This window comes from Clupea harengus, chromosome 5 (genome assembly GCF_900700415.2).
Source record: "Clupea harengus chromosome 5, Ch_v2.0.2, whole genome shotgun sequence".
NCBI lineage: Eukaryota > Metazoa > Chordata > Actinopteri > Clupeiformes > Clupeidae > Clupea > Clupea harengus.
The window spans coordinates 20,435,546-20,458,220 of record NC_045156.1 but is presented as its reverse complement, the minus strand read 5'-3'; the positions used below and the strand labels follow the sequence as shown (position 1 = coordinate 20,458,220).

Here is a 22,675-nt window from a genome sequence, read left to right as displayed (position 1 = left end):
ACACAGAAAGAAGGGTAAAGAAAGAAAGATAGATAGATAGATAGATAACACAGAGAGAGAAAGAGAGAGAGAGAGAGAGAGAGAGAGAGAGAGAGAGAGATTTAAAAAGAAGACAGTAAGAAGAGTAAGAAACTGATGGGCAGATGGAGCCTGGAGAAGCCCAGGGAGAGGACAGGTGTTTCAGATCCAAGAGTGTCAGGTCACTGGAGCTGCAACAGGGCAGATGGCAGAGCAAGCCCCAGGGGACGGCAAACAAACAAACAAACAAACAAACACACACACACACACACGTTAACCTACAGAAACACACACACACACACACTCATATGGATGCGCGTGCACACATACAAGGATATGCCAACACACATTCAACAGGCACACGTGTTCCCACACGTACACACACACACAAACAAACAACTCTCCCCCCCGTGATGTGACCACTTGCACCCGTTGGTCCACAAAATTAATTCTGTATCCTGGTCAGCAGCCTACCCACGCATCATCTCGAGGGACACGATACGCCAGGGGCAGTTGGATGGCGGGCCTGTCCAAGATCACCCCAACCATCCGACTCCAAGTCCACCTTTCAGGTCTTGGTCTCTTCTAGCCTCTAGCCTCTTCTCTCTCTCTCTCTCTCTCTCTCTCTCTGGTCTCTTCTTCACTGTGGAGCTCTGCCGTATGCGTTTCATCACTTTCTACTCTCATGTATGCATGTAAGTATGTGTGCAAGCCACAAATAAGGTACATAGGCTAATTTATTACCTCATGCAAAACACCAGTTAGTGCATTCTTCCTGTGACTGCTTAATCTCAACGACATGGCTTGTGAGAAGGTGAATATTGAGCTTTCTAAACACTAAATGCGATCCTGACTCAGATTCCCCCGTGTCTGATGACATGGACGATATGGTGACGGAGTAAGATGTGAGAACATGGTCTAGCTGATCTGTTGCCTACCATGCTTGTCTGAATGCAATAGAGAGAGTGAATGCTGTTGCACACAGCAAAGGAAAACATGATCTCGAGTTCTTTCAAAGATCCAGTGAGGTCACAGGTAAGGTCGAGACAGTCTCATGAACAACACAAAACCTCCTGGCAAAGCGAGGGTAACATACCTTAATGTAGGTGTCCAGCTGAGGGTAGACCCGCTGCACCCCCAGGAAGACTGAGAGGGGGGTGCGGTGAGGGAAGCTGGCACACACAGCGTGCGTGACCTCTGGGAAGGAGAAGAGACGGAAGCCCGCCTCCTGGTAGCGAAGCTGCGTCTCCGCACAGGGGGCGCTTCCCGCCTCAGTCAAGATGCTGCCCACCGCATAGCGACACAGTGGCCCAGGCACCTACCACACACACACACACACACACACACACACACACACACACACACACACACACACACACACACACACACACACACACACACACACACACACACACACACACACACACACACACACACACACACACACACACACACACACAATGAAAGAACCATATGTTTCAGTTTTACATGTACTTTAGGATTTATATACACACAGTGTACATGAGTGTGTTTCTGCCAATTTGGCACCTGACAAATGTTGCCTGGTTTCACCAATCCATGTCTTTACTGTTTCTCTGTGCAAATGAGAAGAAAAGGAAACACCAACCTCTTGTGTAAGCACTAACAGTAGGCTAATCAAAGTTTAAGGGCTAAAAAACGCTGAGTTCTGAAAGAGGAGGATGGTACCTTAAGGCCCATAACAAACAACAGGGAACAATTTCACAGTCTAGATTGATAATCAAACTCTATCATTTAAATAGCTCTTAAATTATCAGTGGTAGTAGGGCAAAAAATAACTCCATTTTACTGGAGTGAGGCAGACAGGTATTCCCTATTTATTATGGCTCAGCAGATCCACACTTTCTATAGCTTTTCTTGGAGCGACTACAGTGCACATCACAGTCCAAATGTACTCATGGGAAATCTGAGAACCCTCCCAGTCAGCATAGTGCGAGTCCCTCGTGCCTTGCAAGAGGAGATCAGCCAGTCACTGAAGCGATTGTGATAAATGAAGCACTGAGTGGTAAGACGACTGGCCTTACCCTCGCCATATCTAGCTATTCACACAGCCATGAGAAAGGGGCAGATTTATTCTTTTTACCTCTCTCTCTCTCTTTCTTTCTCTCTCTCTCTGTCTTCCTATCTCTCTCAGGCCTCAGGGAATTCCCTGTTGTCTTCCTCAGCATATTTCTTTAGCTCATTTTCATGAAAAGTGTGGAAGAGTGAAAGCTTTGCCCTTTACACAAAGACGGGATTCCCTTGGACAAGAGATTCAGCGTGGTACACACAACTGTTCATGAGGAGAAATTATTACAATCTGAACTTCACCATTTCCTCCTCCATCAGGCCCATATCCCTAAACCCATGTCACCCAACCAGGCCTGTAGCCCTAAAGCCATGTCACCCTGCCAGTCTACGCTCTGTCTTACTTTTTCTCCACTCAGAATGTCAGTGGACATAACTTAACCCAAAGATGAGTATCCCATCACTAATACGGAAACCATTCTGGAGCACTGACACTGACACTGAGATACAACACTGCTGCTGGTCCAAGCGCTGAGCACATTCACACGTATTCCAGGCAAGGCAGGCATGACACCAGGCACTTTTGATGTTTCATCAACAGTGTCAACACGCCTCAGTGTCTCACACTGCCTGATCATTATAAATGCAACTGCATCAGGATCAGATGAAACAGAAGAAGCCCTGGGTCTGGGCCACTTCCCCAACAATGACCTCTCTCTCTTTCTCTCTCACTCACTCTTTCTCTCTCTCTCTCTCACTCACTCATTCTCTCTCTCTCTCTTACTTACTCACTCACTCACTCACTCCCTCCCTCCCTCCCTCTCCCTCACCCTCACTCTCTCACTCACTCGCTCATTCATTCTCTCTCTCTGACTCTCTCGCTAACTCACTCACTTATTCTCTCACACACACGCACACACACACACTGTTCACAGAGACCTTCCGTCCTTGCCTGACTGTGAGATATTTGGAGTTAGTGAAGGCCGCTTGATGGACTGGCAAAAATGAAGAACAGAAGCAGGGGGCACATCTGCATGCACCCCACCATGCGTGTCATTTCCTGCTGGTCTCCTGCTGCTTCCTTCTGTGAGGTCTGAACTCCCCTCTGGAGGGGACTGTAGCGAGCCTCTCTGTAGGTCACGGCGGACCAAAAAGCCACGACAGCACAGCTGCAACAAGACCTTCTGGGAACAGTTTCGAGGTAGCTCTGGGCAAAGCCTCCAGAGTTCTTCCAATGAGGAGCCTGCTCTCCTGCACTCGGCTTCCTTTCTTAGCTGCGTCTCTGACCTGCTCTGAGACCTTACTATCTAGAGCTATTACGGAGTAGGCTAATGAATCAGACCCCTATTAGGAGGCCTCCCTGGATTTACTACCTGGGATCTGATTCTCTGATTAGATGTGGGAGGTGGACAGCCCTGTGCTCATCTATTTTCCTCAAGGCAGAGTCTTCATGACTGATGCAATGGCCCACTTTGGCTGCAAACTGGATTCAACTCATATTCAACCGTATGCTTCACCCCCCCCAAACACAGAGACTACACAATATTTACAATACAATATTACAATATTTTCTGGAGTGAGTGGGGACTGAAATGAAGAGTTTGCAGACATTCCTTCACCATCTGGTCCACACACCAGGAGATTCACAAAAGATCTCAATCAAACTTTTGAAAAATATCGCACCTACGATCTATACCAAGCCAGGTTTTACCACCCTGCAAAGAGAAAAATCATATCCCTCATCTGCAATTTCAAAGAAGTCACTGTACAGTCAATCAAACCACCTATCAGGCCTTCTCCTGTGCCACACTGCAGCTCATTGTTTTGCTAGAGAAGGCGATTACATATCAGAAACCCAATACATGAATGCTGTGGCCTGAGATGTTGCTGAAGGGATATCTTCTCATGCCTGGTGTTCTTGTATTCAAACCCTCCTGAGCTGATGAGAAAAACAGCCTCTGTGAAAACGTCTGACCTTGGGCCTGGTAGTGACACCGTGGGCTCCTAATGAACTGAGATCATTATGCCAGTTACTTGCGTTGGGCGGCTGAACTTGGCCAGGGTTGTATGCTAAGCGGGGCTTGAGCCAGCTACTAATTGGAGGCCTGGGAATAAGAGGAGGGAAAAGATGAAGGAGGGGGGCTACCAATGACAAAGACAGCTTTGGACAACAGATACCAGACACGTTGATCAAGTCACACATCATTCCCGCTGGTTGCCATGGAGAAATGGGCACAAATTGTGAAAATGACAGGAGACCACAATCAACCTGAGCCGAAGACTACACACACAGGCTCTGGAGACTACAGTCATGGAAATGGATCTACTGAAGATGAACAACTGTAGACAGACAGGTTAAAGTTCAAACTACTACTGCATGATGCTCTGTGTCTTCCCATAGAATGATGTTATATAGTGAAGGCAATTAGACGGGTAAAACAAGCAATGATGTAGAATGTAAGGTCACACAAATAACAATTAGTTATTAGTTAACAATTAGCATATGTGGTTGTTCAACCCGGCTTGAAGACGCTCCACTACCCTTCGTGGGCCCTTGTGGGTTTTCCTGGCATATCTCCAGAAGACTGTACTGCCTCGGGAGCGACAATGTAACTGATTTGTCTCAAGGGTTCATAATCCCAATTACCCTACTGTAGTGTTTGGCTTAAATGTGCAGTCTATGACTCCAATTCAATATCCATTTAGTCAATTTCAGATAATGGCTCCTCACGGTCCACCAGCTGTCCGTTATGTGCATGCACTCAAAAAACTCTGGTGTTAGTACAGTCCTGGCTCTGTAAATGAAAACAAACATTATGGCACAAACCGAGCTATAAACAATTCCAGCCAATAAGCACGTTGCTGCAAGAGCATGGAAGGGGTGGGGTGTATTTGATTGGCTGTTGACCTCAAACATCAACAACCTTTCGCCAGAATCTTGGACTACACCTTTAATTGCAGAGCCTGACAAGCGTGTTGATGTCTTTTCTCTCGTCATAAACTATGGAAAATCCTAAGAGCTCTGGGTGTTGGTGAGTGACTTGTTGTGTAGGTCCTGGCCTGGACAGATGATTTCCTGACAGCATGAACCAAAGTCTGTTCTGGTCATACCCTGTGATCCTACCCATATCAAAGACTTGATGAGGACCAAGGCTCCAATTATATACCACTTTATATTTCTATTAAAACAGCCAGCCCCAGAGGTCACCACATTCAATCACAAACATTTTTCACGCATTCCATCTGAAGCGAGAAGTTAAATACGACCATCAGTGCCGACAAATCCTGAAAAGCACCCACAACTGACAGCATAAACATTGCTCTTAACACACTTTATTTCTCACATCGGTGCCTCTTTCTTGCTGGGTCAATAGCTTCATTTTACTCCTATTCTCATCTGAAGGATGAGAAACTTTCCTTTAACTTCGCACTAACAGCACAGTTGTTTCTCCTTTCTTGTCGGATTGAATTCTTGTTTCCCCACAGGGCACAGGAGGATCCCTGTGACTCAGAGAAGATCAAGTATCTGCGTAATGGATGAAACAGGCAGGGAGGCTTGTCCTGCTGGTCACACCACAGTGCCTGGGGTCTGAGATCAACACCAAAGAGCAAAGTGCGCTGAGGAACAGACAACCACCATCTTTTTCAAGTGTTGGATAAGTGAGTGGGCACCAATCAAACCAAATCACATCAAATATCAGAGCCTCGTGGTCTAGTCAGTCAGGATCTCTTCCCAATACACAGCGCCACATCTCTCCTGTCCATTTCTTTCTTTTCAGTGACGGGAAATAAGGAAAATCTGGATCTGAATATGAATCTGAATCTTAGCATCCCTTTTCACTGTGGCGTAGGGGTGGGCGATATGACCAAAATCTTGTATCACGGTATTTGTAATTTTATATCACGGTTACGGTATATATCACGGTTTATTATACGTAGGGTGACCAGATTTAGGTTTTTGAAAAAGAGGACACTTCAGCGGTGGCGAAATGTGTCCACAGAAATGTATTTATTGACCCTTAAGAACACTAAGGTGCAGAAACAATACTGCCTCAATAGGCTATTGGCCTAAGCAATAGTGGCCAGTATCCATTGAATCTTTAAATATTAAAATAAAAGCAAAGTGTATGTAAAAAAAAAAAAGAAAAAGGAAAAATCTTTCTGTGGCAATTAGTCCAGTGCTTATGTTTCAGTGGTTCTTTAATTTACTTTCAGAAGATAACTCAAGTGTTAAAACTTTCTTTTCAATGTGTGTCCATATGTTAACGCAATAATGATGAGATATTTTCTTTATATGGCCACATATTAAAATAAAAAAAATTAAGAAGTTGGCCATTACACAGACATATACATAGATGCTCCATTGAGGGCCTCATCCCGTTGCTGCGACGTGCTAACGTGATGACGAGGTGATGACTGGTCTGTAAACAGACGCAAGTAAATGATGGAGCTGCAGTTTTTCTGGATAAAAAGCACTATAGATAGCGTTTATATTTCTCAACCGATTTCACTGAGTCGTTTTTATATTCAAGGGTTTATGATCTACGTGGAGTACCAAAAAAAGTTTTGTCTCCATATTACTTAGAATCTCGTTGGTTTGGCCGTAATCGCCGTTTAGTTGACATACATACATACATGTATATGATAATCGCTGCTAGACGCTCACTGTTCTTGTGCTCTCACAGCTCATTCACTTTGAAATACTGATAACAACACTAGACACTTTTCAGTCCATATTTTTCAGTATATTGAATCTTGCCCAACAGTCGAGGATTACTCAACAAGTAGGCATGGCAGTCCTTGCAGGTCATGTGCTTTAAAATTGTACTGGGTATCGTATTATACGGCTCTTCAGAATGTTCAAAAAAGTTCCGTTTATTTGAATGGGCCACCCCAACGTTCGCAGGTCTGTAATTTCTTTATTTTCACTGCTGCGAAAATGTAATGACCGCTGACCATCTTTCATATCATTCCGCAAGTAGTCCGGTCATTTAACGTAACGGGAAGTAATGGGTTGCTACGCAACACCTGAAACTTTAGAGTTCTATTTTATTTCTCAGCAGAAATCACAAAACGGCTACAAAATCGTTAAAGAGGTATTTTTGGAGGAATGTCTATTGTTTTGGCAAGTTACTGTATAATAAGAGGGATGAAGTATAGTTCGGAGGTCATTATCTAAAAATAAATCGATTGGATTTCAAAATAAGAGTATACCGCGGTTGAAACGGTATGGCCAAATCTCTCCCGGTAGACACATTTCTACCATTGCACGGTATATACCGTCATACCGCCCAGCCCTACTGTGGCGTATATAATTTAGTGAGGGACTTCATTAAAACACATACAGAATATAAACTCAACCGTAGACGGGGAACGGTTTATCCAAGATGCACCCAATAGACATTTAGAAGGCTAGGTAACAACAGCAGTCATGGTTTCACGTCCGTTAACTAACATATTGTTCATTTACAAAATCAGTACCAACTCTCTACCAATATCAACAGTCAAAAAAAACTTTGCCTGATCTGATAATGATAATGTGATCTTACAGCAATCAATTAGAACATTCATTATTTCATGTCAATGGTGTGAATGTTATTGATTACCCTCATCAATCCAAAATACAGCCTCTTAAACACAACCTATGTTTTCAGCCTATGGCTTTGAGTGGTTCAGCACTGTATAATTGTGGTTGAGAGAGAGGAGGAAATAGCAACATTCATTCAATGCCCCAGGACAGGTTTCCCAAGCAGCAAATTGTTTATTATGGGTGACCTCTGAACTTTGCCCTCAAGTGTGAGTTGAATCCAGTGCCTTAGAAGAGTACAGCTGAGCTAACACTCCAAGGCTGACTAGTGTGGCCCCCAACAGAGTGCAGCCAGATACTAGGAGACAAGCCAAGACAGAAGCGGAACAAGGGAAAACACCTTAAAAGGGAAACCTGGGCCCTATTTTCCTTTCTTTTTGGGTCCAACTTTTTTTTACTGGGGACAAAAACGGTTAAAATTCGTCCAGTACTATGTAAGAACGCTATAACCGGCAACCACAAAACGGCTGTACAATGCATGGGTCATGCATCCACGTCAAAGTAAGCCGGGTTTTTTTTTCAGCAAATGACAGGCTCATAATGTAACTGGAAGCGTCTGACAACATGGAGAGGATCCCTACCTGTGTCTGCCTCTACAGTCATTTTCTACAGGAACAGAAGCATAAACTAGAGGAACTGTAGAAACAGTCATTTCTTTACAGTCATTGAGGTAAACAGACACAGGTATATCTCTGTAGGGATCCTTTCCATGTTGTCAAACACTTATAGTAACATTATGAGCCTGTCAGTGGTGAAAACAAGCAGTGTACTTTGACGCAGATGTTTGCCCCATGGGATTACATTGTATAGCTGCTTTGCAGTTGCTGGTTATAGCGTTGTAATTCAATACTGGATTGATTTTGATTGTTAATTGTCCTTAGTAAAGGTTTGGACCCAGAAAGACTTCAAAATTGAGGGTTGAAAGGTTAAAAAATCCAGAAGTTTCCCTTTAAAGCCATGTTATCCTACAAACAAGGTAGCCTAAACTCCTGATTTGGCACTAAGCAGTAGATTTAAATGTTTCTGGCTTGATTTCCCTCTCTTCTTTGTGGGCGGGGTCCTTGGTTAGTGCAACTGTCACACTGAACTACAGACTAGAAAGAACAATTTCAATATTTTACAATATTGTTGTGTGTAGATATTGAACCTCTATGAAATGGCTTAGGGCATAAGCTCAATGATTTTTGCTTGGATCCTACAGAAATTGCCAGGGAGAACACCACATGAATACCAAGAAATAAAGCTCTAATTGAAACAACAGCAGGGATGACATCCATCATGATAACAAGGAACACTTTGCAAAAACATGTGAAATGTAATTATATTTTTCACCTCTGATAAGAGGAAAATGTGCAACATAGTCCCCTCACATCACAACATATCATCCACACAATGATACACACATCAACACTGCCACTTAGTGGTAGAAAACAGAACTGCCCAATCCAGCTTTCACAAGTTTTAACTGTGGAAAAAATGTATTAGGCATCAAGTTAACAGATTAATTACTGGATCAAAGAAATGTTCTTACCCTGTTTCTGAAAAGAAGTCAATATTGATCTGAGGACTCAAACCTGATAAATGGCTTCAGCTAAAAGGAACAGTAATCCGCAGTAACCCACAACCGTAAGAACGATAAAAAAATAGCCTCAACCTCTTTTCCTCCCATATACATCACATATACAACTTAGTACGACCACACCAGCACACATTCTCCCAAAACAAAGGACTAGATCCTTTACATCAGTGATCTCTAATCTATTGCCTTACTCTAGAGCTCTGCTGGAGGCCCTCCTGCATCCAGGCACTACTGGATAGATTACCCTGAATCAACCAAATTTTCACCACAGCCATTTCAACTTGTCGCTATGATGTTTAGCTGTCAAAAAGACACTATTTGCAAAAGGAATTATACTGAATACACAACACCTGGACTTGAATACAGGAATTGGTCAGTGAAAAAGTGTATAAAGATGTCATTAATGGATAAATCTTAAATATGATATTAACAGCGTGGTATGTACTACAGAAGAAATTAAACACATTGTGAACTCCATCTACACCCTGTTATATGCCATTAATCATGGAGGACAACTAGCCTACATGTACATTGGGATGTAAGAGAACTGGATTTAATGCTTTTGGTCTTGACTAAAGGCATTATGAGTTGTCACACATTCAATGTTATGTCTTTAACAGTCGAAGCTGAACCTCAGCCTACCAGACATGATTTGACTCACATTGTGCTCAACCGAGGACAGCTGTCCATGGTTTGTGTTGTGCCGGTAAACAGTCAATACAGCTTCCTGTGCTGCTGTTTGTCCAATACCTCCCCATCTACTTCTGCTCTGTTTCACTCTGACTGGCAATTATAGCCTATTCCTTCTGAGGTAACTGAGGTACAGCAGGTATGAGAAAAGTTTTGAACGAGTCAAATAGTGCTAGATCTGGCCTGGAATCACCTAATTTAAATTCCTGTGTTCACACCTAATATTGTATAAAAATAATAACAACAACAACAACAACTCAAGATACATGGACTTTCAACAAATACGTTGTCTAAGCATGGGAATTATGACAGCATTTTATAGTTGAACGTACAATTTGTATTTATGCCACAGCTATATGATTATGTTTTGGCAATGAATCAGTTCTTATAATTCAAGCACCGAGGACATTCCCATTCATCCTGACTGACCCTCACCTTTTTTGGATCATCGTAGAAAACCCCAATGGTGGAGAGCTTCGGACCAAGTTTACTACTCTCTGTAAAGAGCACTCCACAGTCTTTGTATGGTCCTTGCCTAAACTTGTAGGCAAATGTGATATTTCTCATTGGAGGCGACCCAGTCAGGATGATAATTTTGGAGAAGAGGCCCGAGTACACTACGTACCCAACGACCATCAACAGCACACTTAATACTAACACAGTGACAACTCCAAGGATCTGCCAACCAGACATGTCTAACAGTGGCAACTAACTCTGGGGATAACATTAAGGAACAACCGCGGCTTGCTCTACTAACCTCAATCTCAGTAAAACCAGACGAATTAGCCAACGTTAACGTCAGATGTCAGTTAACGATAGCTAATTAAAATACCTATCTGCTAACTGCTAGGTGCTCGCAGAGTTGCTGGCAAGCTAGTGGTTTTTAGCCACATGACTGACTAAATAACCTATAAGTATCGTATAAAAACGTGATGACTTGGACTTGGAGGAGGGTGCAAAACCATCAGCGATGTATTTTTCTGTGGTCTGGTAGAAACATTTGCTCTCTTTGATAGACCGAGTCGCTGCGGTCCAACTAAGTGCATTCAAACAATACTTTTCTTCCAGCTGTAAGGAGCGTTCTTGAGTTCAGTGATTTTCACTTCCGGGTGCTTACTTTTCCATAATAAGAGCAATGGCAAATATGATAAATGTACTGATTCCCAGTACTCTTATTAATTGGTAATAATTTTAATCTCACTGATCGTACACACAACCAACATAATGTACAGACCCAAGACCTGACATTTTTTTAATACCATAATTCATAAATATTGTACCGGTTAACATAATGACAACAGTAAGATCATCTGATTAACTTTTTACTTGCTTATCTTGTTCATTGTATGTGTCTTTTCATTATTAATTGTACTCATGTATCATGTTTTAGTATTTAATTAGTGTGTTTCAGTATTTCTTTAGTGTGTTCGAGAATGTATTTTGTGTTATTTTGTCTTCTATTCTTTCTACTTCTATTCCTGTTATTTGTTTGTATGTTTTAACATTTATTTCCTTTAATTCATGTTTATTCTTATTGTCAATCTATTTACCACAACTAGAAAGCACTTTGGTACAACTCCTATTGTTTTTTGAATGGGCTATAGAAATAAATTGTATACGGTAGTCTTTCATTATGTTCCCAGTAGCTAATTAGTCAACTAGGATAGCTACAGCTGGCTAGCTCAGATTCTGCATGCTTCAGAATAATATGGGCTGCACAACGTGAATGTTTTACATTGGGTTTACAGTTTTTCCAATCATTTTCACACTTGTCTCAATACCATGTACACCTTTTCATATCAGCATACCAGTAGACTATGTGAACACAACTGTGGATACTTTCCCATTGCTTAGATACAAAATGCATTCAGTGACCACTTCTTCCGAAATTCCTGGATACCTGTCTCAGTCAATGTTCACCACCAGCAAAAAGTTCAAAACCGGAGAAAATTTAGATCATTGTAGATGGAAAGATGTTGTATTTTGACAAACAAATTAAATTGTACACTGGAAATAAGGCAGATTCAGTTCTCTGCTTTGTTTTGTTTGTTTGCAGCCTGGTTACCAACGATACTACACAACTTTACACAAGTAGTGCAGTACAGCATTTGCATTGAAATGTACATGTATGAAAAATATAGATGTAGTTGTTGCTGAAGACATGTTCCCATTATTACTGCTGTATATTTAAGTCATGGGCTATCAATGAGACAAAGTGACCCAAAAATGCAACTATAAATATAGCTGCAGGCAGCAATGGCGGGTTCCTCCTTAACATTCCAATCATTACAAAATTGACATGACACTTGACCAAAGGCCCTATATGGTCATACCAGGTATGGCCATATAAATGCTAATAACCTTTTGGCTTGAGCCATCTCGTCATGGGTGAAGACAAAGGCCACCTAACGTTTCCGGCTTCAAGACACACAAAAGCCAGGAACCATGTCTGATGGCTCATCAACATAGACAAAAGGCCAGGAGTTGCTTGATGGCTGTGGCCTGGTGCTATGCAAACTAACTTTTTGGGGGTTGTTCACACAATTTGTACAATGTGAAATTATGTGAAGTTATGACAAAGAAACCGAAATCTAACAGTATGCTGCGTCAGATTTGTACACACAGTAGAGAGACGCGCGGCATACATTTTACACTGGGCTTTTGTTTGACCTCCTTGTCTATTCTGTGTTTGTCTATGGCTGCACTGCAGCTACAATTCACTGAATCTCTTTTACCAATTAAACGTTGCCCTTGAATGAACATTACCCTTGAATAAATGTGCACCACAAATGAGCATTGTGTAATAAACACTGCAGCGTTTAATCAAAGGAATATGGTATATGACAGCAATAATGTTTAATGTAACTGGCCTTTCTAACAGTACAAGAGGCCCCAGCTTGCCTCTTATGGTCTAGGTGCATTGCAAATAAAGACAAGAGCCTTTTCATTTGGCCCAGTGGCAGACTGTCTGAGGTTGTCAAATGTCACCACTCATGGAAGGCTTCTTGTCCAATAAAAGTAAACCTACTTGATTGGAACAAATTGTTTTGCATACTATGATATTCCAATTATAAACAAACATCAAGAAAAATTGTATATGTACAAAGTTGCTTCATAATTGCATTCAGTCTTATTTTCATAGCTATTGTGGTGTCAAAGTAGAATAATTACATATGTGTCTTACATAAACATACGTACTGAATTTTAAATCAATTGGAGTCAGTGTAGTTACATGTGGTGATATGTCCATGTCAATGTTGTGTTGGAAATGTATGTGAATGCTGGGTGGTTGACTATTTGTTATTGTAACCTTTTGTAATTTTTTACAATAAGCAAAGAATTTACTACAAATGAAAAAATACAAGTTAAAGACAAATGTATAAGTACAATGAAGATAAGTAAAAGAATGTATGTTGAACAATAAGTGTTTTTACACATTTTAAGTTTTACATTGAAAACACATTTAAAGTGAGAGTAAAATTAATGTGTTTGACAATAGTAAGAAGGCAAAATATTTACATCATCTGATTTACTGATTTACTGTGCAATTGAAAATCAAATAAAAACATTTACAAGTATAACAATTATGAAGATTATTAAGATAACAACTGTGAAACAATAGGATTATGAAATGTTAAGGGTATGTTTATGACAAGTGTTGTATGTGAAGATGTATGTTTTGGTGAGTGTAATGCAATAAGTTGTCAGAACTATGTGTTGTGTTGATTTAGACGTCACTGGTAGAAAGCGTTTCGTCCAAAAAAGTCAAGAGGGTCTCATCAGCGATGTCTGTATCTTGTTGGACAGATGCAGAAGCTGTGCAGGGGTGTAGTGCAGAAACAGCATCATCTTTGACACGCACAGTTACTAAACCAATGGACAGGAAATGTGCAGTGACTGTGATTGGGTCTGTGTCCAGGTAGATGTGCTTTGGTGCGGTGTTTAGGACGACTGTATGATCCATCTTAAATTCTCTTATAGTGGTGTCATTTATCTCCAATGTGAGGGTAACATTCCATTGGTGGCGGAGCTTAGCTGTAATGAAATGTTGGTTACATGTAGGGCACATGTGGAAAGGTGCACCAGGAGGACAGTTGGGAAGAGGGTGCCTTTTGGGACAGGTGATTGTTGATGTAGTCATGGCTCCAATGATGAGTCCAGTGACTTCTTCTGAATTGTCTGTTACTGGTGCAGCTACACCATGTCTGGGGGGTCGATTGATGGTCTCTGCTGCGGTGGATGGTGATGTGCTGACAGTGATGGTGTTGTTGTAGTCCTTAACAGTGACAGGTGAGAGGGTGTACCAGCTGTTTATAGTGAGGTCCATGTTGTTCCATGTAGTTAGCAGGATACTGGCAGTGCTGTCGGCGACGGAGTAGGTCGACATCTGTATTTCTCGGCATTCGTGTTGAAGCCAACGGGTGGTGTTTTCTCGGATGTCTTGAATTTTCACTTTGATGTTTACCTGATGAACAACAAGAGGGGAGCATCATTTTAGAAACTGTGAGAACAGATGTAGGCTATGGTAGATGGTAGGTAACTGCAATATATTATTGTGTGTTGTTTCAAAAGGTAATGAAAGAAATGTAAATGTGTGTGTAGCTGAAATGTGCAATGATTAGATATGTTCACACAGTGGCTATGTGGGGTTGAATTATGAAAATGTGTTGTAAAGGACTATAGAATTAAAGGTTTGATTTTGTAAATAAAATAATACTGTGTGTAAAATGACAATGTATGAATGTGTAATTTATATAGTTGTGTGGTGTATGAAATTGTATTGGAAAATTGGAGTAAACATTTACCTGTTGACGATTTCTTGGTTTAGCTAATATTTCAGCTATGGTTATGGTTTTGTTTTCCATTCTGGTGCTTGGTTGTTGGTGAATGAAGTGTAGAGTTGGTATGATGTCCACTGATGTACTGCTTCCAACCAACACAGAGAGGATTTGGATTTCTTGGTGGGTGTGTGCATCTGAAGTAGACAGGGAAGATAAAAACAGACACAAATATTGGAAAGGTTAGAATCATTTAGGCAACAAGATGACAGCATGCATAACAACACCAATTTGATAAGATTGTGAAGACGATCTGTCGTAGCCTAGGCTAGGGCCATTACAGCAGAAACGTAATTAGCCACCACAGAATTCTGACGAAGACCCGTGGAAATTCAAATAGAATGCTTTGGTATGAGGCCAATTTTAAATAAACATGTCAACTGATATTACGTGTCTATTCTTGCGAAATATTTAATCTGTAAACAGAGCCCATTGCTACCAGTGCAGGTCTGTGATAGCAATTGAAGGAAGTTTGTCAACCCTGAAACTGATAAGTAACATTCACTTAGCTGTAGGAAATATTAAAACGTTAGCCAAAAATACCGACATTCAGACCAAAATTACATCAATAGACAGGGAGTTTTCAGGCGATCTTTAAGAGTGTGGATCAATACTTTTTTTTTACAAAGTCTGTCAACATTTAGTCGAACATAAAACTGTTGTAAAACATCTGCGGTCATTATAACAACAGAACGGTATATTTTGAGTCTGAATAACCGCAGAAAATGTGAAAGAATCCGCAAAGATTTTGATTTCTGGCCTTAACATGAAAATCGCAGTTTACCAGTGTCAATTTGAATAATGGTGCGTGTTACATGAACGTAGCCTATAGGGTATGACCTATAGGCCTAGGTGCCGCAAAGAACGTAGGTCCTAAAGACAATTCTAGGCTAAATTAGGTGGTGGTCAATGTACGCATTTAGCGGTTAAATTAACTGAATCATAGCTACACATATGGCTTAGGCCTAAAAAGGTTAGCTTACCCAGTTGTAATCAATTCAGTACACTAGTTTGAGTAAAATAGCCTATGTGGTGGCGTGTAGTGCAATCAAGTTTACGTTTCAGTCTTTAAATAGTTCAAATGTTAGCCAAAGATATGGTGAATAATTTAGTTCGAACTTACCAAAGTAGATGGACGAGAAGACATTTTCAAAGTTTTGGAAATGGAAAATGTTTGAATCGCGCAAAAGAGAGTCTAGAGTTTCAAGTGAATGAACAGACAATTAAAGCGATATGAAGGTACCTGTAGTATTATTGTGGGTTTTATTCAGCGCCCTGCATCTGTTTCATTGGTCGGCTGGTGCGTCAGACATGGGCATTTACATGTAAATGTAGAACTTGTGAACAAGCACATTTATCCAAGGTGACTTACAATAGCATCTTGCTTTGCCCAGGAATTGAACCCAGGTAATCTACTTGCTGTTCAACAACACAAATCACTACCACTGATCACACATGGTACATTTGCCACACTCAAAACTGGTATATACAATATTGCGACAAGCAAACCAAGATCAAAAAAGTTTGTTCTTGGTGTTATGACAACAACTTGCCTTGAAATATTTGGGGAATATGGGGGGATTTTAGGGGTGGATAAGATGTGCTAAAGATTTCTTCTAAAGATTGCAGGCAAGAGAGAATGTTGCAGTACTCTAAGTGTGAAGTTCATAAAAAATTCACCACAGATCAGCATTAGGGTTGCAGGACACTTCTAGTGGTAGTCTCATGTGTTGTTGTTTCACTTACTGTACTGGGGAAAAAGGTGTCTGCACAGAAAATTTAGAATGGAGTTGTCTTGAGGCATATAGCTGAATTTCATATTTACTGTATTACAATATGTACGAGGTGTCATTTGTTTTTCTTTTCTTTTGCAATGCAACACTAAGCTGCGCAAAAATAGAGGCTACAGCAACACATAATATATGCATTTTTTCAATGCTTCAAGTTGTTTGTGTTTTTTAGTTCATTGTACATTGAGTGCTAAAGTAGTTAAGTATGAAGCATTTTGGTGTTTGTAGTGCATTCTGCAGCACAGGTTAACTGATGTGCTGTGAGGTGTGTGTCTGTAAAGCCCACTGTGTGAAGAGTTTTGAAAAAGTGGACATGGTATTAAGACAAGTGTGAAAATGACTGGGGAAAACGGTAAAATATAGATATGAGGTTGATTCATATCCTAATCTTTTTAGGCTTATATTCTGCCTGTATAGTTTAAAGTAGTACGCCTTTATCTTATTTGACCACCTAGCTATGTTTTCCTTTCAGTGCGTACGAGTTAATAATGAAGGATTCACAATATTAGAAATATGGGTGTTAGCATACAATACACACTTGCATACAATCATACTTGAGTTTACCTATGCATTCTAGGCATATTCAGACACAGACAATCCATCCATTCTGCACAACCCAGGAAGCCGCCTAGATCTAAGATGGCTGCTTGTGGACGAGTCAGAGTCCTGGATGTCATGTACACTCAACCAACTAATGTTGTTAGCCCTCTTATAGCCCTAGTAAAAAAAAACAGAAATCATGGAATCAAGCTTGTAACTAAATGTTGTGTGTTTTGTCAAGCCCTGAACATCTATTCTTCTTGTATAGACTGAGGTACTCCTCTGCAATGCATAACAATAAAGTTAAAACTGTGGTGAGAGCAAGAGCTGTTAACTTTTATGAATATACAAGTTTTTCATAGAGCATCAATTTTCATGACCGCTGTCAGTGCATAAAGAGTACACATTGACAAAAGCATTACTTTACCGCACACAGCACCTATAAGTCTATGAAAAGAAGACCCTAAACAAAGTAAGGCCGGAGTGGTGTGAGTTACCTAGCGTGGCTATTGGTGTATCTGGCCTTGGTCCTCCTGCCTCCGCTGGACTGAACTCTGCTGTGAGAGCTGCTCAAGTGATGCCCTGCCCTGTTGCAGCATTCACACCAGAGTGCCCACCAGATTATTCTTGCAATCAAAGGAGCTGCACCACCAAATTGCAAATCTCCACGTTTTGAAAGCAGGACATGGCACTGCAAGGGATAAGGATGTCAAAAACTGAACAAGGGTACATTTTATAGAACACACTGTTGACATCACATCTGGAAACAGGGAACAAGTGCAGATGTCACTGTTTGTGTACAAAGCTGACTCTGTACTGGGGACTAATAACAGTGTTAATTGACCAAGCATGGAATTAAGATATTTGAATCACTGTTGGTTTCCATATCTACTTATACTGCGATGTTGTAAAAAGTGTTGACAGACAGACTAAGAAATGAGACCACACTGTTTACACTGTGAGAGAAGTGACACAGAGGGTCACAGGAGCGTGGTTAAGTGGGTGAGCATGTTCGGAAGCATTTTTCTGCCAAGACGTCAGCTCTCTCCAGACTAGTCATGCTGTCCTGAGCCTCTTGGAGCACAGTGCATTGTTGATGGCATTAGTTACCTCAGAAGAAGTACCATCAGGTCACTCCAGGTTGTTCTGAACGTCCACCGTCAGGAACAAATTCGTGAGACGACAATGGAAATGAAACACCTGCATCATGTCATCCAGGCAGCTGACGATGTACTGATGAGACTCCATGGACTGGGTACTAATCTCAGCCTCACATTCTATCTCTGAGTAAAGAAAGAAGACACAAGAGTTGTGTGTGAGATTTCTGGGGATAGATACAGGCGTGAAGCTAAAATAAAGCACAGCATATCACAGCTAGGCAGGAACATGCTGCACATGCCTTTAGTCTCCAGAGAGGCTAGCTAGAGCCAGGCCTTCTGTCGAAGGGCCTGGTCTTTGTGTACTCGTACTCAGCAGCTACTCCCCCGGAAAGCCCTGAGTCTGGGATAGGTAGCGAATCTGTGTCAAATCACATTGTCCAGTGAATGCTCAGACAACAAATATGATGAACTTGAAGAGAAGAAAACTTATGAAAAACATCACAAGGCCAGGTATGTACCAGTGTGGAAGCAACAACTAAAAATGGCTTTTAATCAATATGATCCATCCACAGTATTGAGCTAGTCATAATCAGTAGCTCTAGCTCAGCAATAACACATCTCACAGACCACATAGCCTCACAGAAAGGGAAGCCAAAGAAAAATTCAGGGGGGCTGCAACCTCATGGCCAAACTTATCAGGATGATGGCAAAAGACCTGGAATTCCGTATAGCCAATTATTCCTCTCTTCCTTCCAAGTTTTACTTCGAGTTCTTTATGTGAGTATGGATAAGGTCAGAATACAGATTGAGCTTTATATATTTAATTTGCACTCTGGGGCCTGTTGGACTCACCGATGGGAGTTTGAGATTGCAGGTAAATCGAAGACACAGCTTCGGACACATGGCAGGCTAAACCGCAAAGTCGATAACCTTATGCGGGCGTGTGGGATCCACGAGCATGATGCTGTCGGGCTTGAGGTCGGTGTGGATGACACCCAGGCTATTGGTTTAGGGAGGACCATCCCACCTGCTGCAGAATAGGCTGGATGCACTTAAGCATGAGTGGACTGGAATTGCTGCCTCTGAATACATTAAGCATACATACCTTTGTTCTTCATGGACATTACATGGGTGTATTTTCTGGATTTGATGGCCACAATAACAGCAGTAAACTCACCTACCTACCTGTTTTTGGTTCAATTTATCTCGATGTCTGTCCACTGTGTTTCCGACCACTGCCATCCGAGTGCACAATGCGGCACAATGTCACAAAATATATCGCTGCATTATATAACTTAGCGAGCTAGCTTGTTTTGATCAGTGCCAACTGTGATGCTGTTTGTAGGCACGCCAAGTCCATTGGCTGATAGCTAGTTACCTCTGTAGTTTTAGACAAACCTCTACAATGTATCTTTTGACTAATATTTAGTGACTGTTATTTTGTGGCTATGAGTGTGTCTCCAAATTGGAGAGCAGTGAACCTTGGAGTAATTCAGTGCGCCTCAGAGTAGTAGACTATCCCATACTATGGCACACGTCGTCTGCTACAGTACATCTACATTTGTCCAGCAGAGGGCGACAACCCAATATTAACGGATCACTTGGTGCTAGTTTGTATTCTGTGCCATTTCTATGCTTGCGAAATCAGCTAAGGGTATCTTACAGTGCCTAATAACAAATATACATCTCTGTTGGTTTATTCATAAACAACTTAGGAAGTAAACTATTCAGAGATAGTCAATCTCAATAATAATAATAATAATAATACTTCAAATTTGTATAGCGCTTTTCTATATACCCAAAGTCGCTTTGACATTGTAAGACAAGCAAGACAAGACAACAGTAAAATATAAGAAAAAGGGTCGGACAAAACAGACAAACAGAACATTATATAAAAGTAAAGTAGCAACTAAGTCTATTAGTGGAGGGGGGGGGAGCAGGGGATGGTCAGGTGAAGGCGAGGTTGAACAGGTGGGTTTTGAGAGAGTGTTTAAATAGTTCTATGTTGGGAGCCAGGCGGATGGGGAGAGGGAGGTCGTTCCAGAGGGAGGGTGCAGCAACAGAAAAGGCCCTGTCACCCCAGGTCCGGCGCTTAGTCCTGATGGTTTTGAGAGTGTTTGCGCCGGCGGACCTGAGGCAACGGGTAGGGGCGTGGAGGGGGAGGAGGTCAGAGAGGTAGGAAGGGGCCAGGTTATTGAGGGCTTTGAAGGTGATGAGTAGTATTTTAAAGTTGATCCTGTGTTTGACCGGGAGCCAGTGGAGGTTTCGGAGGACCGGGGTGATGTGTTCATAACGGCGGGTGGAGGTGAGCAGGCGAGCGGCAGAGTTTTGGACATATTGAAGTTTATTGAGGACAGTGTTTGGGGAGCCATATAGAATGCTGTTACAGTAATCCAGTCTGGAGGTTATGAGGGCATGAATCAGAGTTTGGGTGGTGGCGAAGGACAGAGAGGGCCGGAGGCGTGCAATGTTCTTGAGGTGGAAGAAGGCGGTTTTGGTGACATGGTTGGCGTGGGGTAAGAAAGAGAGGGTGGGATTTAAGATGATACCAAGGTTACGAACCTGGGTGGAGGGGGTGATGGTGGAGCCGTCAATGTTGAGGGAGAAAGTCTGGGCTGAGTGGGTGAGGTGTTTTGGGCCGATAATGAGTATTTCAGATTTATTGCAGTTGAGTTTGAGAAAATTTTGTTGCATCCAAGATTTAATACCAGCAAGGCAGATGGTGAGAGTGGAGTGAGTGGCTGAGGTGATGGTCTTAGATGAGAGGTAGAGTTGGGTGTCGTCGGCGTAGCTATGGAAGTCGAGGCCGTGGCGACGGATGATTTGTCCAAGGGGAAGGATGTAAATGATGAAGAGGAGGGGACCAAGCACGGAACCTTGGGGAACACCGTGGGTGACTGAGGAGGTGGAGGATTTACAGTTGTTTATGGAAATGAATTGATGTCGGTCTGAGAGATAGGAGGTGAACCAGGAGAGGGCAGTGTCAGTTATGCCAAGGAAGTGCTGGAGACGTGAGAGGAGGATGGAGTGGTTGATGGTGTCAAATGCGGCGCTAAGGTCAAGGAGGATGAGGATGGTGAGGAAGCCAGAGTCAGCAGAGAGGAGTATGTCATTTGTGACTTTCAGTAGGGCAGTTTCTGTGCTGTGTTTGGAACGGAAGCCGGACTGGAAGGGTTCATAGAGGTTATGAAGGTTGAGGTAGGACTTAAGTTGTGAGCCAACAGCTCTCTCAAGGACTTTGGACAGGTAGGGGAGGTTGGAGATGGGCCGGTAGTTGTTGGGGATGTCAGGGTCAAGACCAAGTTTTTTCAGTGCGGGGGTGACAGCAGCGAGCTTGAGTGGGGGGGGTACAAGACCAGAGGACAGTGAGGAGTTGACGATGTTGGTGATGAGAGGTGAGAGCGAGGGGAGGCAGGCCTTGACTAAGGAAGAGGGGAGGGGGTCAAGGGCACAGGTCGAGGTTTTCATGCTGTATACTATTGAGGAAAGGTCCGTTTCAGTGATTAAACTGAAGGATGAGAGTGAGTGGCTTGGGAGTAGGGGAGGGTCATGTTGAGGGCTGGGGGGGGAGGTAGTGGGGAGGGAGGAGGCAGCCAGCTGGTTGTGGATTACAGTGATTTTGTCATTGAAGAAAGATAGAAATGAGTTGCATTTGCTGGTGGTGAAGGAGGTAGAGATGGTGTCTATGGGCTTGAGGAGTTTGTTGATGGTGGAGAAAAGCGTTCTGGGGTTGTTGGAGCCAGATTGTATGATGGAGGAGTAGTAAGAGGAGCGAGCGGTGTTGAGGGCATCTATATATTGTTGCTGGTGGAGTTTAAAGGCATCCAGGTGAACAGTGAGCCCAGTTTTTTTGGCCAGACGTTCAAGTTGACGGCCATGCCGTTTAAGGTGGCGAAGTTGGTCGGTGTACCAGGGGGCGGAGCGGGTGAGGGATGTGACTTGATTTTATGGGGGCGATGATGTCAAAACAGGAGGAAAGTGCATCATTATAATAGTTGACCAGGGCAGTAGGGGAGACAGTAGGAATAGAAACAGAGGCAGAGACGGTGGCGGCCAAGGCGGAGGAAAGCGAGGGGAGGTTAATGGACTTGGTGTTCCGGAATGTTATGGTGCGTTTCTGCTTAACGTGGGGGGTAGGGGTGTTAATGTCCAAGGTGGTAGCCAGGTGGTCAGAGACGGTGAGGTCAATGCTGGTTAGATTGCTGATGGTAATGCCGGCAGTGCAGACCAGGTCAAGTGTGTGTCCTTTTTTATGGGTGGGAAAGTCGACATGTTGAATGACGTTGAGAAAGTTAAAAATATCCTGAAGTTCTGTAGAGGTTGTGGAGTCAGGTGAGTCGACGTGAATGTTGAAGTCGCCAAGTAGCAGAATGGAAGGAGAGATGGCGCAGAGTTGTGCGAGAAATTCAGACAGATCAGAGGGGAAAGCAGGGTTTGGTTTTGGGGGGCGGTAAATGACTGCCCCTGGGTTTGGGGCCAGACAGTTT

At 42.5% G+C, this 22,675-nt stretch overlaps 2 protein-coding genes and 1 long non-coding RNA gene across 3 annotated transcripts in view; all 3 read right to left on the bottom strand.

Annotated features, from left to right (window-relative positions):
• LOC105897818 (testis-expressed protein 264 homolog) overlaps positions 1-11,729 on the bottom strand; it is a 40,993-nt gene extending 29,264 nt beyond the window's left edge. Inside the window, exons 1-2 of the mRNA XM_012824799.2 lie at positions 10,356-11,729; positions 1,115-1,336 (exon numbers count right to left, since the gene is read on the bottom strand). Coding sequence (XP_012680253.2) covers positions 1,115-1,336; positions 10,356-10,613 — 480 coding nt within the window. The 5' untranslated portion in view covers positions 10,614-11,729. The remainder of the gene's footprint in view (positions 1-1,114; positions 1,337-10,355) is intronic.
• Positions 11,730-13,647: 1,918 nt separating this feature from the next.
• LOC116220475 lies at positions 13,648-15,303 on the bottom strand. Its single transcript, XM_031567182.1, has 2 exons — positions 14,726-15,303; positions 13,648-14,385 (listed from the first exon to the last, which is right to left on the bottom strand). Exons 1-2 carry the CDS (start codon positions 14,783-14,785, stop codon positions 13,648-13,650), a joined length of 798 nt encoding a protein of 265 aa, XP_031423042.1. The 5' UTR covers positions 14,786-15,303.
• A 3,181-nt stretch (positions 15,304-18,484) lies between these two features.
• LOC116220535 lies at positions 18,485-19,750 on the bottom strand. The gene is made up of 3 exons (XR_004163728.2): positions 19,374-19,750; positions 19,041-19,218; positions 18,485-18,606 (listed from the first exon to the last, which is right to left on the bottom strand). It is a non-coding gene; the product is annotated as an uncharacterized LOC116220535 (long non-coding RNA).
• Positions 19,751-22,675: the final 2,925 nt, after the last annotated feature.

What these genes read in the sequence shown, in the direction of transcription:
- LOC116220475 (XM_031567182.1), bottom strand. Translation starts at nt 14,785, where the DNA reads ATGGAAAACAAAACCATAACCATAGCTGAAATATTAGCTAAACCAAGA. An exon ending in AACCAAGAAATCGTCAACAG is followed by an intron (nt 14,386 to 14,725) that starts GTAAATGTTTAC and finishes GTTGTTCATCAG; the next exon opens with GTAAACATCAAAGTGAAAAT.